This window comes from Sturnira hondurensis, unplaced genomic scaffold, assembly GCF_014824575.4.
Source record: "Sturnira hondurensis isolate 20B ecotype Veracruz unplaced genomic scaffold, ASM1482457v3 Scaffold0000648, whole genome shotgun sequence".
Classification (NCBI taxonomy): domain Eukaryota; kingdom Metazoa; phylum Chordata; class Mammalia; order Chiroptera; family Phyllostomidae; genus Sturnira; species Sturnira hondurensis.
Window position 1 is genome coordinate 9201325 of NW_028073279.1, and position 17417 is coordinate 9218741.

General features: G+C 45.8%; 1 protein-coding gene across 1 annotated transcript in view; it reads left to right on the plus strand.

Annotated features, from left to right (window-relative positions):
* JAK1 (Janus kinase 1) overlaps positions 1-17417 on the plus strand; it is a 126461-nt gene that overhangs the window by 88146 nt on the left and 20898 nt on the right. The window contains exons 6-11 of the mRNA XM_037043351.1: positions 1245-1408; positions 3205-3544; positions 4881-5066; positions 8911-9068; positions 11302-11425; positions 13076-13262. Of these exons, the coding sequence (XP_036899246.1) occupies positions 1245-1408; positions 3205-3544; positions 4881-5066; positions 8911-9068; positions 11302-11425; positions 13076-13262 (1159 nt within the window). The remainder of the gene's footprint in view (positions 1-1244; positions 1409-3204; positions 3545-4880; positions 5067-8910; positions 9069-11301; positions 11426-13075; positions 13263-17417) is intronic.

Sequence of the window (17417 nt, forward strand, 5' to 3'; positions counted from 1 at the left end):
ATGTGGGAACACCACTCCCAGGCATTGTGTCTGCTTCTGCTTACGCCAGAGAAAGGCTAAAGCTTCCCGCCCTCAGAGTGCTGTGTGTGCTAGGCGGTAAAGCCTCAGCGTGGCCGTGGCATGGTGTGGGAGAGCTGCAGCCCTGGAGTCACATGTAAGTCTGACTGTCCACCCCACCACTCACTAGGGCCCTGGCCTCCATGCCATGCTGTCTTTTTACTTGGCTCTGTTTTTGATGGCTACCTGATGTTCTGTATTTCCTTTTGTTTCTCCTTTCTTTTTAGAATGGCCTCTCCATGAGGTCAGCGATGTGGTTTGGTTTACTGCTGCATCCCTACAGCTAGGATAACATCCGACCTATAATTGGTTCTCAGTATTCAGTAATTACCAAATGAATGAATGAAGTCATTTAACCTCTGATGCCTTAGATTCCTTAGTTGTTAAGTAGAGGTGCTGATGTTAGCATCTACTTCACAGGGCTGTTGTGAAGTTCAAAGGAAATAGTAAATGAAAGGAACCTAGCATGTGTCTAGCATTGAGGTTAGAGTTTGATAAAAGGGAACTGGCGTTGACATTGTCTTCATTACCCTGTAAAAGGCAGGTGGTAGGTACTGCTTTTGGTTTTATTTTTGTTTTTGAAGCCCTCATTGGCTTTTGGAATACTGGGCACCTCCCAGCAGAGTGTGGGTGTATTTTGTGATGCATTTTGCTACTGGAAACAAACAGCAGATGTTGAAAAAACTTAACAGGTAGTAGTGATGCATCATAGAATGTGGATTCCTTCCTGTTTCTCTAAATATACAGCTGGGTGGGGAATGGTGCTCAGTCAGTCATATACCCAGTTCCTAGACAGGGATATCCTGGTACATGTTTGTGGAATTAGTGAACGGTCAAACCCCAGCCAGCTGTTGCCTTCCCGTGCCCTGCTGCAGCCCAAGCCTGGTGCATGCTGTCGAAGCCTGCTAAAGGGGCTTCATGTGTTCATACTGTTCACCAGGACCTAGCATGTGTTCAGTCACTATTTATTAATGAATGAATTAATCCAGGGAGAACATCCCCTGAGCCCCTCCATACCCAGCTCTTCAGAAAGAGCTGTGGTGTCAGAGAAACTGTCAGGCTCCTTTGTCTCTTTGCTGGGTAGCAAGCACCTCCCTGTGTGGAGAACCTTCCTTTCAAAATCAGAAGCATGGGTGGGCTCTTGAAACCTAAGTGGTGGTTCATTTCTTTTCACCTCTGCTCCAAAGGGACAGTACGATTTGGTCAAATGCCTGGCTCCCATTCGAGACCCCAAGACTGAGCAGGATGGGCACGACATCGAGAACGAGTGTCTGGGCATGGCCGTCCTGGCCATCTCCCACTATGCCATGATGAAGAAGGTGCAGCTGCCAGAACTCCCCAAGGACATCAGGTGAGCCTTTATTCTGGCTGAAGAATTGATTGTGGGGATGCTGTTACTTTTATAGGTTCTCGCACATCTCAGTTTAATCACTGCCAGCTTTTGGCTCACCCCTCTTCTCTGTAGAGTAGACATTTTTTTAGAATGTCTATAAAAGGTAGCACAATTATGATTGTGTCCTGATTTTAAATGTTGGTTGATGACCTCAGAAATTCATACTAGGGTGAATGTTCTTGGCTGGGGATGCCAATCAAATTAGTGGCCCCCATGCCCTCCCCTTCCCTCTCTGCCCATGGTGTATGCCTTGCCATCTGTTACTGCACTTTTTCCTTTTGTTCTGGACCCGTCCTGAAGTCCTTCTCAGTGTATCTCTACTGCTAGCTACTACCATTCCTGGCCTGAACTAGAGTTCACTAGAGAGCTGTTAATTTTGGTGGGAAGGATGATCAGCTGTTATCTTAAGGAAATTGTATTTACTTAAAATATCTGTTGTGATTCAGTCTTTGTGAAGAAACATTCAGTCTGTGTAATTTCCACGCACCTGTGAAATACAATCTTTTTTCAATGAACTGTTGGGGATTGTCATAAATGAAGACCATCTTATTTTGAAGAGGATACATGTAGCTATAATATTTCTGATAAGTGGCATATATCTTCTCATAGGTTACTTCTTGCATCTGTTTGTATCTGCTCTGCCCTTGACCAGAATCTGGAGCAGATCATGGGCTGCTCCTCAGTAATGCAGGGACTGATCAGATACATGCTGTATTGCTACTTTCTCTCTCCCTTTTTTCCTGTGGCTTTGGCCCTGGGCACCTCCTCTTAACTTTTTTAAAAAGGCTAACAACTCTTCTCTGATCTTCCCCTCCATTACATTACCCAAAAAATATGTATACGTGTAATATTCATTGGGGATAAATTCCTAATGCCAAAATTTCCACTGTTTTGAAACTGTTCATGCAGGGATTACCATGTGTCGGGTGCTGTCTCGGCCTGGGAGTGATGGGCGCACCTGTCTTCCCACTCGGCTGGCCCCAGTGGAGATGCTTTTTCTTTCATGGGTTTTCTTACTCTCCTTAATGCTGGCTCCTGTTCTAGCAGTTCGAAATTCTGTTAATCATAGGGGCTTTCTCCTTAAGCCCCCGATGGATAATAATTTTTTAGGTTGTTTAGTGGGACATCTCCCAAAGCAAACACTAAGTCTTTTGTATTTAATTAGCTTTTATGTCTTTTGCCCATATCTAATAAAAACAATATGTAATCTTTATAGAAAAATTATGAACAGACATACAAGTAGAACATACAATGCACCTATAATCACTCTTGACACTTTCAGACCACTTACAAACTGATGCTGAATCACAGTGTCAGTGTGTTTATGTGAGTGACATTCACAGGAACAGTGACACTAGCCAGCAAGAACATAGGTGAGTCAACTTGGCTGCCTACCTTTGTGATTCATAAAATTAGATGATATCATAGGAATTCCCATCTCAATAAAATCTGAGGCACACGTACTTTTCTGTGCCCTTTCGGTCCCTGTTGACCTCTCCCTCCTAATGGTGGGCCTCCTCAATGCTTGCTCCGTCTAACTGAGCCTTCTTTTTTTAAGCATTTTTTAAATTTAATTATTGTTCAAGTACAGTTTTCTGTCTTTTACTCCTGCCCCAGCCCCCTCCCCCCCAACTGAGCCTTCTTTCTCACCCAGCAACACATGGAAGGACGATTTATAGACTGAGCTTTGTTTCTCAACTGTGCTCTGCTAACCTCTTTGAGAAAAAAAGATTTGTTTTTTAATTTTCTTTTAGCTACAAGCGATATATTCCAGAAACGTTGAATAAGTCCATCAGACAAAGGAACCTTCTTACCAGGATGCGGATAAATAATGTTTTCAAGGATTTCCTAAAGGAATTTAACAACAAGACCATTTGTGACAGTAGCGTGTCCACACATGACCTGAAGGTGAAATACCTGGCTACCTTGGAAACTTTGACAAAACATTATGGTGCTGAAATATTTGAGACTTCCATGTTACTGATTTTATCAGAAAATGAGATGAATTGGTTTCATCCGAATGACAGTGGGAATGTTCTCTGTGAAGTGATGGTGACTGGAAATCTTGGAATCCAGTGGAGGCGGAAACCAAATGTAAGTGGCAGCAGGTGGCGGGTCAGAACAGAGCACCCTGGGCCACTCGGTGTGCTCTGGGAGTCCCATTGGAGTGCTCTGTTTGGGTGACCGTCACCCGTTGGCTGAGTTTGTGTAGGGTGGGGGTCCTGTAGCATTCATCTTTTACTGCATCCATGTACCAGTAGATCTAAATAAACATTTATTAAGTTTTAAAGGGAAATAGAGAAATACAACATATGTAACCCGGGATAATATAATAACAGCAGACTTAGGCCTCTGGCTCCTATGAAAAAGGGTCATTGATTTTTTTAATTTGAAGCTTTGTTTTGCAGTGTGTGTTGGATGAGGCAATACCACAGAGTGGTTTCAAAGCATAGATTTTAAATCCAAACGGGCCTGTCGAAATCCCGGTTTCATTATTTATAGTTACCTGGCCTTGGCAGGCTTATTTCACCTGTATTAGCCATACATTTATCAGTGAAATGCATACGTGATAGCGTTGCTGAGAGAATTGAATGTCATTTAGCACAGAGCTTGGCATGTAGTAAATGTTCAATTAATTATTATAGCTGCTATCATCATCACCGTCATCATTATTGTAAATAATGTTGAAAGTGAGATTCATTTTCTCTTGTTTCATTCTCCTAAGTAACAATGCCTAATATTTAACTGAGTGCCTGCTATGTAGTTGGTACTCTCCACTTCTCTGATACTCAGAGTGTAGTGTGGAGGTATAAGATCTCTTCTTCGTGGATGAGGAAGTGGAGGTGCAAAGAGGTGAACTAACTAGTTAAGTAACTTGCAGAGGGGGATCTTAACCCAGATCTAGTCTGCAGGCCTTATGCTGCACAGAGTACCTAAACTTGTGCAGACCTGTGTGACCCCCAGATTATTCAAGCGTGGGATCTACACCTCTGTTGAAAATTGTCACTTGAATGTTGTTATGAAATCAAGAAAGCCCGTGTTCTGTCCAGTCATATATAGGAAGATCATGTTCTCTGCCCGTGTTGAAGCACACAAGTCCAGAAGCTAGGGGACATGACTGTAGATGCACATCTAGTGCGCAGTTATTTGCCTTTCTGAGTTTGCTTGTACGTCATGGACTATGTAAAGTGTTTAGTCATTGTGTTCTTATGGTCTCCTCCAGGCATAAGACTCCCGTCTCCCTTGGTAGGACCCAAACCTGTGATCCTAAGCCCACGGTGCCACCTCTCCCAATTCCCCCATGAATCCAGGGACACTGGTTTTCTCCTTCTTGGATGCAGGCCCTGCAGTGGTTTCCTGGAATTGACCTTCTGCCAGTAGAAAATGAGGAAACTAATTCAACTCTTGTCACTTTTTTGCATGTTGTCAGGTTGTTCCTGTTGAAAAGGAAAAAAATAAACTGAAACGGAAAAAACTGGAAAATAAACACAAGAAGGATGAGGAGAAAAACAAAATCCAGGAAGAGTGGAACAATTTTTCTTACTTTCCTGAAATTACTCATATTGTAATCAAGGAGTCTGTGGTCAGCATTAATAAGCAGGACAACAAAAAAATGGTACGTGTGCACCAGAAGCTGTTCGGTCTGGGTCTGGTGGTGAGGGAGGGCTTGGCGGGGGGCAGTTACACAGTGCAGCACATGTTTCTCAGGGTTCCTGTTCCAAAGAAAAAAACCCGATAACTATCAACTATCTTATTTAAGCCAAAAAGTTCCTATTGCTGACATTGACATGATCAGTAGTCAGTTGTTGTTACACTTGTTACATTCCAGGGCGCATTCCAGGGCGTTTTTTGGTCTTGCAAATGTATCTGCTTCAGATACACATTGCTGCCCTCCCAAAGATATTTCAGCATCAGTATTTAATTCACAAAAATTAGTGGATTTGAAGAAAAAGAAGACCAGTGAGTGTCAGCGTGTTCCCCCCCAGGCCTCCTGAGTGGTCTCTCTGCAGTTAGGTGGGTCATCTGGAGCGAGGTCGGTGGGAAGCCCCGCTTTGCACTTCAGCAGACTGTGAGGCCTGTGGCTGTGGCCACGGCCGCCGTCCTCATCGTGGTGTCAGGCACGCCCAAGTGACTCTCGGACAGAGGAAGTCTGCTCAATCTCACTTCCTCTCTTTTGGTATCACTTGAGGACATAATCTAGACAGGCAGGCCAGTTTGGCAGGGGAAGTGGGAGCCCTGCCAAGATATACATGCTTGTGTCAGGGAAGTCACGGCTGATGAGCTGTGAGAGAACAGGCCAGAGAGGCAGGGTACACTCGCAATGTGAAGGTAGTCAGCACTCAGGAGACACCACGTGCTGCCAGAAATTTGGCAAATAGTGCTGGGAAGAGTCTGGTGTTAGGGTTTAGGACAGTCACCCTTTTACATGTAGAGTAACTTGTCCTTTTGGTGTTTCTTTCGGAAAGCGGTTTGGCTACATGTACTGAAACTCTTGAAATATTGATGTATTCCTCCATTCAGGTGCCTAGGGATCTTGTCTCCAGAACCGGTGAGATGCAGGCAGGGATCTGTGTACATGAATGCTGATCTCAGCAGCATTTACAGTATCAAAATACTGAATATAGCCTAAATATACAACAATAGAAGAGTGGGAAAATCACCTAAGTAGTAGAATGTTATATCAATACATTGCTGCATTTTTTAAATAATCTGAAAAAATGCTTTGTAAGTGGAAGAGTGCAGATTATAAAAAACTACCTATAGAATGATACCACTTTTGTTCAAAAAAACTTTGGAAATATATGTATAAACCTACATATGATCTCAGAAAAATAATAAAATATTACCAGTTATATGAGTGATTACGAGTGATTTTAATTTTCTTACCTCCCTTTTTAAAACAATAAACATACATTAATTTCATCAGAAAACCATGATTAAAAATAAAGTGAAGGGAGAAGTATAAGAGTGCAGATAGATGTTAGTGGGAAGATAGAAAAATGAAAGGAGAAAATAAAAATAAATGTTGCTGATTCAGCACAGTACAGACTTCAGTCCATGCTGCCATGCGGTGCCCACATTCTCTCACTTAGTCCGTACCGGTCCCTTAGACGTAGGACCTGCGGCTCTTTCTCGTGGGGGAAGTGCCTGTGGAGAGGGGCGGAGAGCCGCACAGGGTCGCGGGGTCACGTGAGTGGCAGCTCTGCCTGTGCTGCGTGGGTCTCCAGGGCGCTCTCCTTCCCAGAGACTGGGCCATGAGGGGCAGGTTGGTACATCTGTGACCTGGCTCTTCGACAGGTCCAGACCCTGCAGGCAGGTGACAGAGAAGCAGCCAGCTGCTACGGTTTTTGTCAGCCTGCCCTTGTCCTGTCCTGGCTGACAAAGTCGAGTCTGGCACCCAGTTGGTCCATCTGTCATTTTAGTCAGAGCTCTCTTGGCCCACATGGGCCAGTGACTCTGTGCCAAGCTCTAGTGATGTGTGGGGAGCAGGAGGAAGTTGGGGAAGACAAAAATACTTGATCCCCACGTTACTTTATTTCCGCACACAAACATTTGCTCTTACAACATACCAGGCACTTCCTATTTTAAACACTTTACAAATGTTGGCTCTTTTTTTTTAAAGACTTTATTTATTTATCTTTAGAGAAGAAGGGAAGGAGAGAGGGAGAGAAATATCAATGTATGGTTGCCTCTCAGGGGTCCCCTGCTGGGAACTGTCCTGCAACCCAGGCATGTGCCCTGACTGGGAATTGAACCGCAATTGTGTGGTTCACAGGCCCGCGCTCAATCCACTGAGCTATACCAGCCAGGGCCAAATGTTGGCTCTTTTTATTTTCATATTGACCTTATGAGATAGATATATGATTATCCCCATTATACAGAGGAGGAAATGGAGGCACAAAAGGTTAAGTAGCTTACACATGGTCACACAGCTAAACCATTTGATATTACCAGTATTTGACAAATTTTGACCTATAAAAATGGTAATTACACATGCTTAAACATAAAAGCAAGGGGATGGTGATACTGAAACTTGAACCCAGATGAGCTTGCTCCAGGACCCGCAAGTCTGTGCAATGCTTTCTCTTTTTTCTCTCACGCCCCTATCCCTTCACAGCCAAGGGCTTTCCAGCCTGGTCTTTCAGGAAAGCAAGATACTGGCATGTTATAAAATTATGTGTTGATTTATCTCCTCTCTGCCTCTCCTTGATGTCTCTCATTTCCATTCACACTTCTCTCTCAGGGATCTGGAGTGCGTATGTGGTCTCTCTCATGTGCCTGGATGAAGGGAGATCCAAACCAGACCATTTTGAATTTGCTTTTCGGGCATATGCAAGTGGATTCCAGGTTACACCTGAAACGAAGCACATTTAGCACAGACTCTCCTTTCTGAGTTGTCATCCCTGTGGTGGCCCTGCCCTCTCTTGATCTCACTGGCTCACAGTCCCATAGCATGCTTCCCTCGGCATCAGAGCTCCCTGGACCTAGACCCCCTGACCTCTGTCCTGTCTTGTTGCTTATATCTGCCCTCTTCCCCTTCACTGGTCTGTTTTTCTCTGTCACCAGCCTCCCTTTTTTCAGTTCTGTGGAAAGAGTCTTATACTCAAGGGGTGTTTTGTTCTTCTCTGGAGACTGAGGTGCTTGCTTTTCAGTATTTTTGTGAGCCAGTGCCCTGAGTGATGGCTTTCCACATCTTCCTTCCCCAGAAGATGTTTCCCAGTTGAGTCCATGACTCCTCCCAAATGGGCAACCTCTGCTTGGGGTTGATGGTCAAGACAAAGCAGACAAACGAACAACAAAACCTGTCTTCACCTCCAAGTGTTTTTCTGAGAACCTTCCTTCCATGGAAATTCCCTCCCTCTTCTCCACTTTTGCCTCTCCCAAATTGAGTGGGATTTCTTGCCTCCTCTAAACCCTCAGAGGTCTCTGGACTTATTCTAGCAGTCTCATCCTGTGTCTGGGACCATTTCTGAATTAAAACCAGAAGTTTTACCTGGACTGACTCTACATGAGAGGAAGCATCTGTGCTCTGCTGCCTTTTGTATAAAACAGGTGTAATGTCTACTGAGTTGGTCACTGCTTAGTGCCAAGACCAGCGAACCACTCACACACATACCCTGCTCCACCTGTCTCCACTGTCATACCTCTGCCACTGTCATTCTGCTTGCCTTTCCATCTGGTAGGTGGCAGCTTCCTCACAGGGTCCTGCCTACTACAGCCCCCCTTCCTCCTCCATCACACACAGACATACTGAACCTCTTCCAGCAGTTTTTAGAGAATAGCTGAGAAAGGGATGAACAATCCAAATCCTATGTAAATGCAAAGGGTGCAGGGACTGTTCCCAAAAGCAGCTTCCCTTTGGGATCATGCCTTCCCCACTGTGTTTTACATCCCCGCTCCCTGTGTGCCTCCCATGTGGTCAGATGATGTAACCACAGGCATCTCTTCTCTCTCGCCAGGAACTGAAGCTCTCTTCCCACGAGGAAGCCTTGTCCTTCGTGTCCCTGGTAGATGGCTACTTTCGACTCACAGCAGACGCCCATCATTACCTCTGCACCGACGTGGCTCCCCCACTGATCGTCCACAACATACAGAATGGCTGTCACGGTCCAATCTGGTTGGTTCTGTCACCTTTTCAGATGCCCTTGTGAAAAGAACCCATGTTTTAGTGATGGGGAGTGTGGCTCTGTAGACACAGGTGTCATCAGTTGTTTAGGCTGGGGCCAGCTGAGCGTGTTTAGTGCTGACTTGGTGCCGTTTTCCGTCCTCACACTTCTTTGGTGAGGCCTTCTGTCATTTCTTACCTTGATTCTCACAGAAGCCCCTCACCTCTTCTCATTTATGGGGGTCTCCTCGCAGTTTAACAAGCCCCTGCTCTTCACAGCTGACTGGGAAGTGACACACCTCCTACTTCCTTGCAGTGTCAAATGCGGCTGATTCAAGAAAGATAGGAACAGGTCTCAAATCACACATAGTAGTAAATAATGGAATCCTGGGTGTCCGATAAGTGGTGGGGAGAGTTAGGGTGGCCAACTCTTAGAGCTGGAAGGGGCCTTGCTCGATATTTGGTCCCTCCTTTGCCTCAGAACTGGTAGCATATGCTCAGGTAACTCTGGTGACGGGGTTCTCAGTACTACATGGGGCAGCCGACAGATCCCAGCTCTAACAACTGTGGACGTACTCACCTTTCTGATCTGGAATTGGCTGCCTCTGTAACGTCTGCCTGCCCATTTGAGTTCTGTTATTTGAAGTAACAGGGATTCAGTTTATTTGCCCTGATATATGACTTGCCCTTCAGGCAAAGAAAACAGCTGCTGTGTTTCTCCTCATTTTCTCTTTCCAGGCCGAAAGGTATCTGGGGAAGCATCTCAGCTGTTTTCCAAGTGACACGGTTGCCACCTTCTTCCCTGTCCTAGTTACCCTGTGGACAGGCAGCTTGTTAGTGGGGTGAACCCGGGCCCGGAGAGGCTCACAGACCCACAGGGAGATAGACACACGGGGAATTGCGGAGCCGCAAGGGGCTGAGCAGTGTGGAGAAGCATGTTCTTCAAATATCCCAACCACAGTTAGGCCTCAAGGGCCTGCCACTCGCTTTTCCCTGGGCCTGGAATGCCCTTCCTCCAGAATATACACGGCCACCACTTCCTTCGGGTGCCACTCAAATCACCTTATCCCTGAAGTCTTCTCTGATCACCATGTATCCAAAAACAATACCTCTTCCCCCTCTACACCCTGCAGGTACCTCCTGGCTCCTTAACTCTGCTTTTGTTCTTCCTTGGTGGCGTTTATTACCTTTTGACATAACATGTTTATTTCCCTGTCAGTTTGTTTCTTGTTTGCCTACCTTTACCATCCAGAGTATGAGCTCCATACAGGCAGGGGCACTGCCTACTTTGTTCTCTGCTTTTCCTCAGTGTCCAGAGCAGGACATAGCATATCATAGGCATTTAGTAATAAGCATTATTGACCGAGTGAATGTTTCATGTTCTGTGGAGGGACTGAACCTCATTGCCCAAGTCTTCTCAGACTAGACAGTATTCAAATCAGATTAAACTTGGAAAAATTAACAGTGGTTTACCAGATCTGAGCAAGGAGAAAGGGCCTCTCCTGTGAGGGATCAACATGTAGAAAGGTGTGAAGGTGTCACCATGGAGCAGGGGGTCTTTGCCTTTCTGACACATGTTGAGCATGTCAGCCCTCTTTCATCAATACTTGGTGGGCACCATTCACTAAGTGTGGTAACCTTGTATGTGTATATATTTGGCCATTGTTCGCTGCCCTCTGGAGGCCAGGTCTGCCCACTCCTGGGCAAAGATGTGCAGGCATGTTCCCTTTAACATCTTCCTAATCTTCCCTGATTTCTTTATTCAATTATTCACTCATTTATTGAGCAGCTACTGTGAGCCCAGTGGTGCTCTGGTTACTAGGGATACAGCAGTGAGCAAAATAATCCCAAAATAATCCCATGCGCCTTCCTGAGGCTCATGTTCTAGTCGTGCTGCCTGGGGATAGTGGGGAGGGACCCCCACCTCTGCATTGTGGGCCACTCTGCATCACCGGCCTTGGAGGCGCTCTTCTGGTTAGTGCTGGAGACAGCGTGTGTGGGGAGGAACAGGGCTCAGGGCCTTGGGCAGCAGGCAGAGTCCTCTTCTAGACCTTGGAGATTTGGTGTGTTTCAAGGCTCCTCAGCATCTCTGCTTACCTCATCTATCTGAGAGGACTTTAGGACCCAGGATAGGTGAGGTGGCAGGGCCATAAGATTTGGGGCAGCTCAGGGAAGTGGTTGTCCCTGGGTTCAGAGTGCTCCTGTTTGGTGAGCTCTTTCTCCTTTTGCCTCTCTCTCCCTGTAGCACAGAATATGCCATCAATAAATTACGGCAAGAAGGAAGCGAGGAGGGGATGTATGTGCTGCGGTGGAGCTGCACCGACTTCGACAACATCCTCATGACGGTCACCTGCTTTGAAAAGCCTGAGGTCAGTCACGACACTGGCTTGAGTCGGGCCCTGTGGCCACAGGGTGTGCAGTGCTTCCTGGTCCAGGAGCTGCCGTGGAGAGGGACCACTCGTGGGCGCTGGGGGGTAGAGAAGTTGGGTCTCTGAGATAACCCCTGGCAGTTCTGATGGGGCGCCCTGCTCTCCAGAAGGAGACTATTCCCGAGCGGCCAGACCCTGCAACCGTGGGCTGCGGCCCACTGTGGCCCTGGAAGGCGGAACACGACCAGAAAGCCAGTTAACACCAACACTTACGAAGTTTAGTGTGATTATTTAGAGTGGTTTATTTTATACTCCGTGCCAGGATGGGCACAGACCCAGAGTTGTGTGCGTTTGTGGGGTTCACGGGTACCAGTCAGTGCCCAGAAGGCCACCTCAGCAGTAGGCCCAACACAGGTGGTGACCTCAGACATCACGGAGCCTCACAGCTTGTCTGGCTTGTTGCCTGGCAGCATGCCTGTCTTCTCTGTTCATTAGTCTGTGGAGGAAGCTTAGTATTGTTAACCAGTGGGTGCATGACACGGCCCAGCCACCTTCTGAGGCAGGATTGACCTGTACCAAGAATGTCAGTGATTCAGTGACATGGTGTACCCCGTGTCACCGTATCTGGGAAAAACGGGTCACAGTTAGGATCATTCCTACCACTTGTTTTAGCTCAGCAGACACTGTGCTTACTGAGGTGTTCTCATTTAAGCCTCACACTAGCCCTATGAGGTATGTGATATCATCCCCCTCGTAGAGGCTGAGGCATTGAGTTTTTAAATATCTTTTCCTAATTTACATGGTAAGTAGAACATTCAGGCTTTCATTCTTAACCACTAAAATAGTTTCCTTTGTACCAAACGTGCCCAGGAGGAAAGTCTTTGTTTATACTTCCTCTCCATGGCACCGTGGAACTCTGAAACTGGACCAGCCAGCTGGCTGCCACTTCCCAGGGGCGTTCTCTTCAGATAGGCATGTAGTCTCAAAGGACTCAGTTTCGGAATAAATTTTGATGGTGGTAATTATCATTTAATGCATTGTATTTGTTCACCTTTGTAAAGTGCTCACCGCATTTTTTATGTGCATCATGTCATATGATCTCAGTCCTGAGGGGTTGGCATTTTTGTGAACTTCATTCCGCAGGTCCAAAACAAAGGGCTGCTGTCGTGGAAACCACTGCTGGTATGCCATCTCCTTGGCGTCGGCTCCGCCTTACCAGTGGTCTCTCCTGGACCCCCTTTTATTAGTTATATGTTTGTTGTTTTGCACACTTGTTTATAGTAATTTTTTGAAAGATTTTATTTATTTTTAGAGAGGGGAAGGGAAGGAGAAAGAGAGGGAGAGAAACATCAAGGTGCAGTTGCCTCTTGCACATTCCCTACTGGGGACCTGGCCTACAATCCAGGCCTGTGTCCTGACTGGGAATTGAACCGTGACCATTTCAGTCCAATGCTCAATCCACTGAGCCACACCAGCCAGGGCTGTTTGTGATAATCTTTTATTTTGAAATAATTTTCGATTTATAGAAATGTTACGGAGATGGCACTGAGCTTCTGCATACCTTTCACCCAGCTTCCTCTCTTCTTCCCCATGGTACATTTGCCTGACCCCTTTTAAAACATCACTTCTGCTCATTTTCCTGAATGGCAGGTGCTGGGTGGCCAGAAGCAATTCAAGAACTTTCAGATCGAGGTGCAGAAGGGTCGCTACAGCCTGCACGGCTCAGACCGCAGTTTCCCCAGCCTGGGGGAACTCATGAGCCACCTCAAGAAGCAAATCCTGCGCACGGACAACATCAGCTTTGTGCTGAAGCGCTGCTGCCAGCCCAAGCCCCGAGGTTGGTCCCCTGCCCCTCAGTGCTGCCCTTGCCCTTGCCCTTCAGTGATGCTCTGAGACCTAGACCCACCAAAACAGGCTGGCTGCTTTGAAGAGACTGGCCCCTCACCAGAGCATCTAAATGGTTTTCACTGAGTTTTGTTATACCTCTGCCCCCAACTCAAGTCCGTTCCTCAACTGTTAGCATTTTCTATAGAAAAAACATACACCTTTCCTTAGCATTCCTATTAGGCTGTGGAAAGAGGCATATTTAGGATTTGTAAGCAGAAACTTTGTTCTTTATTAAGATAAAATGTATTGAGGTTCCTGTCAGTGGTTTACTTGTCTGAGAACTATGTTAGATGCACAGACTCAGAAATGCCCACCAATACCTGGTCCCTGCTCTCCAAGGGTTTCCTGTCTAATACAGCAAAGGTTGCAGGGAAATGAGGCCACTGCGCCTTTAATGGGTGTTCTAATGAACACACGTATGTATCAGACTCTGGGCTTATAAAGACTCGAAGATCAAAATCCTGACCCCCAGGCAATGGAAGGCTGCATGGAGGAAGCAGATCTTGGGCCAAGTATTGGACAGCGAGCAGGAGCTTGCCGTTTAGAGAAGGGCATTTCCAGCAGAGCATGTGCAGGGGAGAAGCGCAGGCAAGAGCAGGGCTCGTGAGAATGCTCTGGAGTGCTGACGTGTGTGTTGAAATTAGAAAGGAGGGGTCTTGGGAGGGGAGACACATAGGAATGTGGGCAGCCTTGAATGCCACACCAAGGAGCTGAGAATTTATCCTGTAAGGAATGGGGAACCCTGGAGAATCAGGGAGTAAGGTGCCTAGGAGCGGGTGAGGAACTCAGCTCCTCCTTTTTAAGCCCTGTAACTCTGTGCCCAGTGTACTACAAGTGGATTCATCACCCTCTTAGAAGTGAGCAATGGAAGGTCACTTAAAAGTCACCCAGTTAGTACCCCATTTTATGTATGAGAAAACTGAGACGGGGAAGTACTGAAGGTCAAGGCCAAAGAGGGGTTTGAATGCCAGGTCCACCCTAAATACTGGATCCCTCAAGTATTGTTGTTTTTTTTATTATTTCAGCATTTTTATTATATAAATACCACCTTTCCAAAAGCTTTTTTAGTCTATAAAACAGTATAAGATATAATAACCATTCTCTCCAGATGTGATCTAGTTTTTTTAAAAAGTATATTTTATTATTCTATTATGATTGTCCCAATTTTTTCCCCTTCGCCCCTCTGCACCCGGTATCCCTGCTTCTCTCCAACAGTCCCCTCCTTAGGTCATGTCCATGGGTCGTACATATAAATTCCTTGGCTTCTCCATTTCCTATACTATTCTTAACCACCCCCTGTCTGTTTTGTACCTACCAATTACGCTTATTCCCTGTACCTTTTCCCCCATTCTCCCCCTTCCTTCTCCCTGCTAATAATCCTCCATGTGATCTCCGTATCTCTGATTCTGTTCCAGTTCTAGTTGTTTGCGTAGTTCGTTTTTGTTTTTTAGATTCTGTTGCTGATAGTTGTGAGTTTATTTACATTTTAATGTTCATTGTTTTGATCTTCTTTTTCTTAAATAAGTCCCTTTATTATTTCATATAATAATGGCTTGGTGATGAACTCTTTTAGATTTACCTTGTCTGGGAAGCACTTTATCTGCCCTTCCATTCTAAATGACTGCTTTTCTGGAGAGAGCAATCTTGGTTGTAGGTCCTTGTCCTTTATGACTTTGAATACTTCTTACCAGTCCCTTCTTGCCTCCAAGGTTTCTTTTGAGAAATCAGCTGATAATCCTATGGGAACATCTTTGTTGGTAACTGCCTGTCTCTTGCTGCTTTTAAGATTCTTTCTTTAATATTTGGCATTTTAATTATGTGTCTTGGTGTGGTCCTTGTTGGGGCCAGCTTCTTTGGGACTTTCTGTGCTTCCTAAATTTGTATGTCTATTTCCTTCACCAAATTAGGGAAGTTTTCTTTCATTATTTTTTCAAACAAGTTTTCAATTTCTTGCTCTTCCTCTTCCCTTTCTGGCATCCCTATGATTTGGAGGTTGGCAGTTTTGGAAATGTCCCAGAGTCATCTTATTGTCTCCTTGTTTTTGTGAATTCTTGTTTCTTCCTTCTGTTCCAAATCATTGATTTGAATCCCGGCTTCCTTCTCTTCACTGTTGGTTCTCTGTGAATTTTTCTTTGTTTCACTTAATGTAGCCTTCATTTCTTCTGTCATGTGTTTGCCATATTCAGTGAGTTCTCTGAGCATCCTGATCGCCAGTGTTTTGAACTCTGCATCTGACAGGTTGGCTATCTCCATTTCACTCAGTTCTTTTTCTGGAGTTTTAATCTGTTCTTTCATTTGGGTCATATTTCTTTGTCTCCTCATGGCAGCCTCTCTGTGTTTGTTTCTGTGTGTTAGATAAAACTGCTTTGATACCCAGTCTTGGCACACCCGTTACGTTGTAAGTGGCCTTAGGTGTTCATCAGGGCAGGGCTGAGACTTCACCGCTTTGTGGCGCTGTGTAAGTGTGTGTGGGGGGGGCAGTGGAGAGAACAATACCATTTGCTTGGCACTTGGTATTTCCGGTTACTTTACTCACTTCCTGTGTGCAACTGGCAGCCCTCCAGCTGTTGCCCTGGTTGTGGTTCCCAGAGTAGATGGGTTTGCATATATTCTAGGACTGTGCAGACCCTTTAAACAGACTCTCCTGAGAAACTGGCAGTTTCTTCCACTGTTCCAACCCCCACTGATTTTTATAGCCAATAGTTATTAGGCCTTATTTTCCCAGTGCTGGAACCCTGGGCTGCTCAGTCTTGCCTGGGGCTGGGATCGCACACTCCCCAGGTGTTCCTTCTGGTTTTTATCCTCCACACGTGAATGTGGGACTGCCTGTTGTGCCGTCTGTCGCTGCCTTGCCACCATTGCCTCGCTCCCACCACACCAGGTCCTCTCCGCCCGGGCTCCCTGGCTCCGCCCCTCCTACCTGGCTGGATGAATATTTCTTTTTTAAATCTTTAGTTGTCGGACTTCCATACAGTTTGATTTTCTGGCAGTTCTGGTTGTTTTTTGTTTTGAGTTTAATTGTGATCCTCCTTATGGCTGTGCGAGGAGGTGAAGCATGTCTACCTACGTCTTCATCTTGGCTGGAAGTCTGTAGAGTATTGGTTTTTCAATGTTCTCCCATCATTCCCTTAATAGGGGCCTGACGTCAGAGAAAGGGTAGCACAATTGTTCCGAAGGCTCCAGTAAGAGTGGTCAAAGGTACACGGAGGAGTCTGTCTGGGATATTCCATGTTCTTTTTTAAGTAAATGTCTCTGTGAGTCTTTACATCAAGGTTGGGCAGAGGAAGCAACACAAAGGGCCTGGCTTCTTGATGTTTAAATAACCTTTTAGTCTCTCAGTAAGGGACCGTCACTGAACTTGATGAAAGAGGAAGGACTTGTGTTCTTGTTGATCAGATAGTGTTTCCTGCCAGCCTCACTGAATAACTGCAGCCTTTGTTTTTGTGTTTGAAGACGTTTCGTGAAGGTAAAAACTTATGTCATTTGGGTGTGAGACCACATAATGAGTTAAAACCTTAAAGCCCAGTGACCCTATTTCCTTGCATGATCTTATCTTCTACGTATTAGAAATGGTGTTTATTTGCCTAGGAATTAGTTGTCTTTGGGTGAGATTGAGGATGTAGAGAACAGCAGCCTTGGGAAGAGAGGGGTGGTGACAGGTGGGAGTCTGGGACATGATTCTTTGTGGGCATCGGTGGGAGAGGTCTTTGGTGTAGACACCACCCCTACTGACCCAGACCTGGGAGCCAGTAGCTGTGGGGGGAGTAGCATAGGACCGATTGAACCCTCTGTCATGGCTTTCTGTTAGGGCTCTGGGCATCCTGCATTGAATATGTTTAGTGCTTGTCTCTTCCACTTGACTTTGAATTCGTAAGACAGGATCTGCGCCCCACTCACCACTCTGTGACCCATGAGAAGCACAGCACCCAGCATAGATTTGTCATTCACTGTCTGTCACATGAATAGTTAGAGCAGTAGCTACCATACTGGTGGGTGCTTACTGGTCCCAAGCAGTATAAATGCATATTTGCATTTCTTTCATCTGCATCAGTTCTTTGTAGCTGTTATAAAGATGAGGAAATTGAGGCTCAGAGGTGTTCAGTGA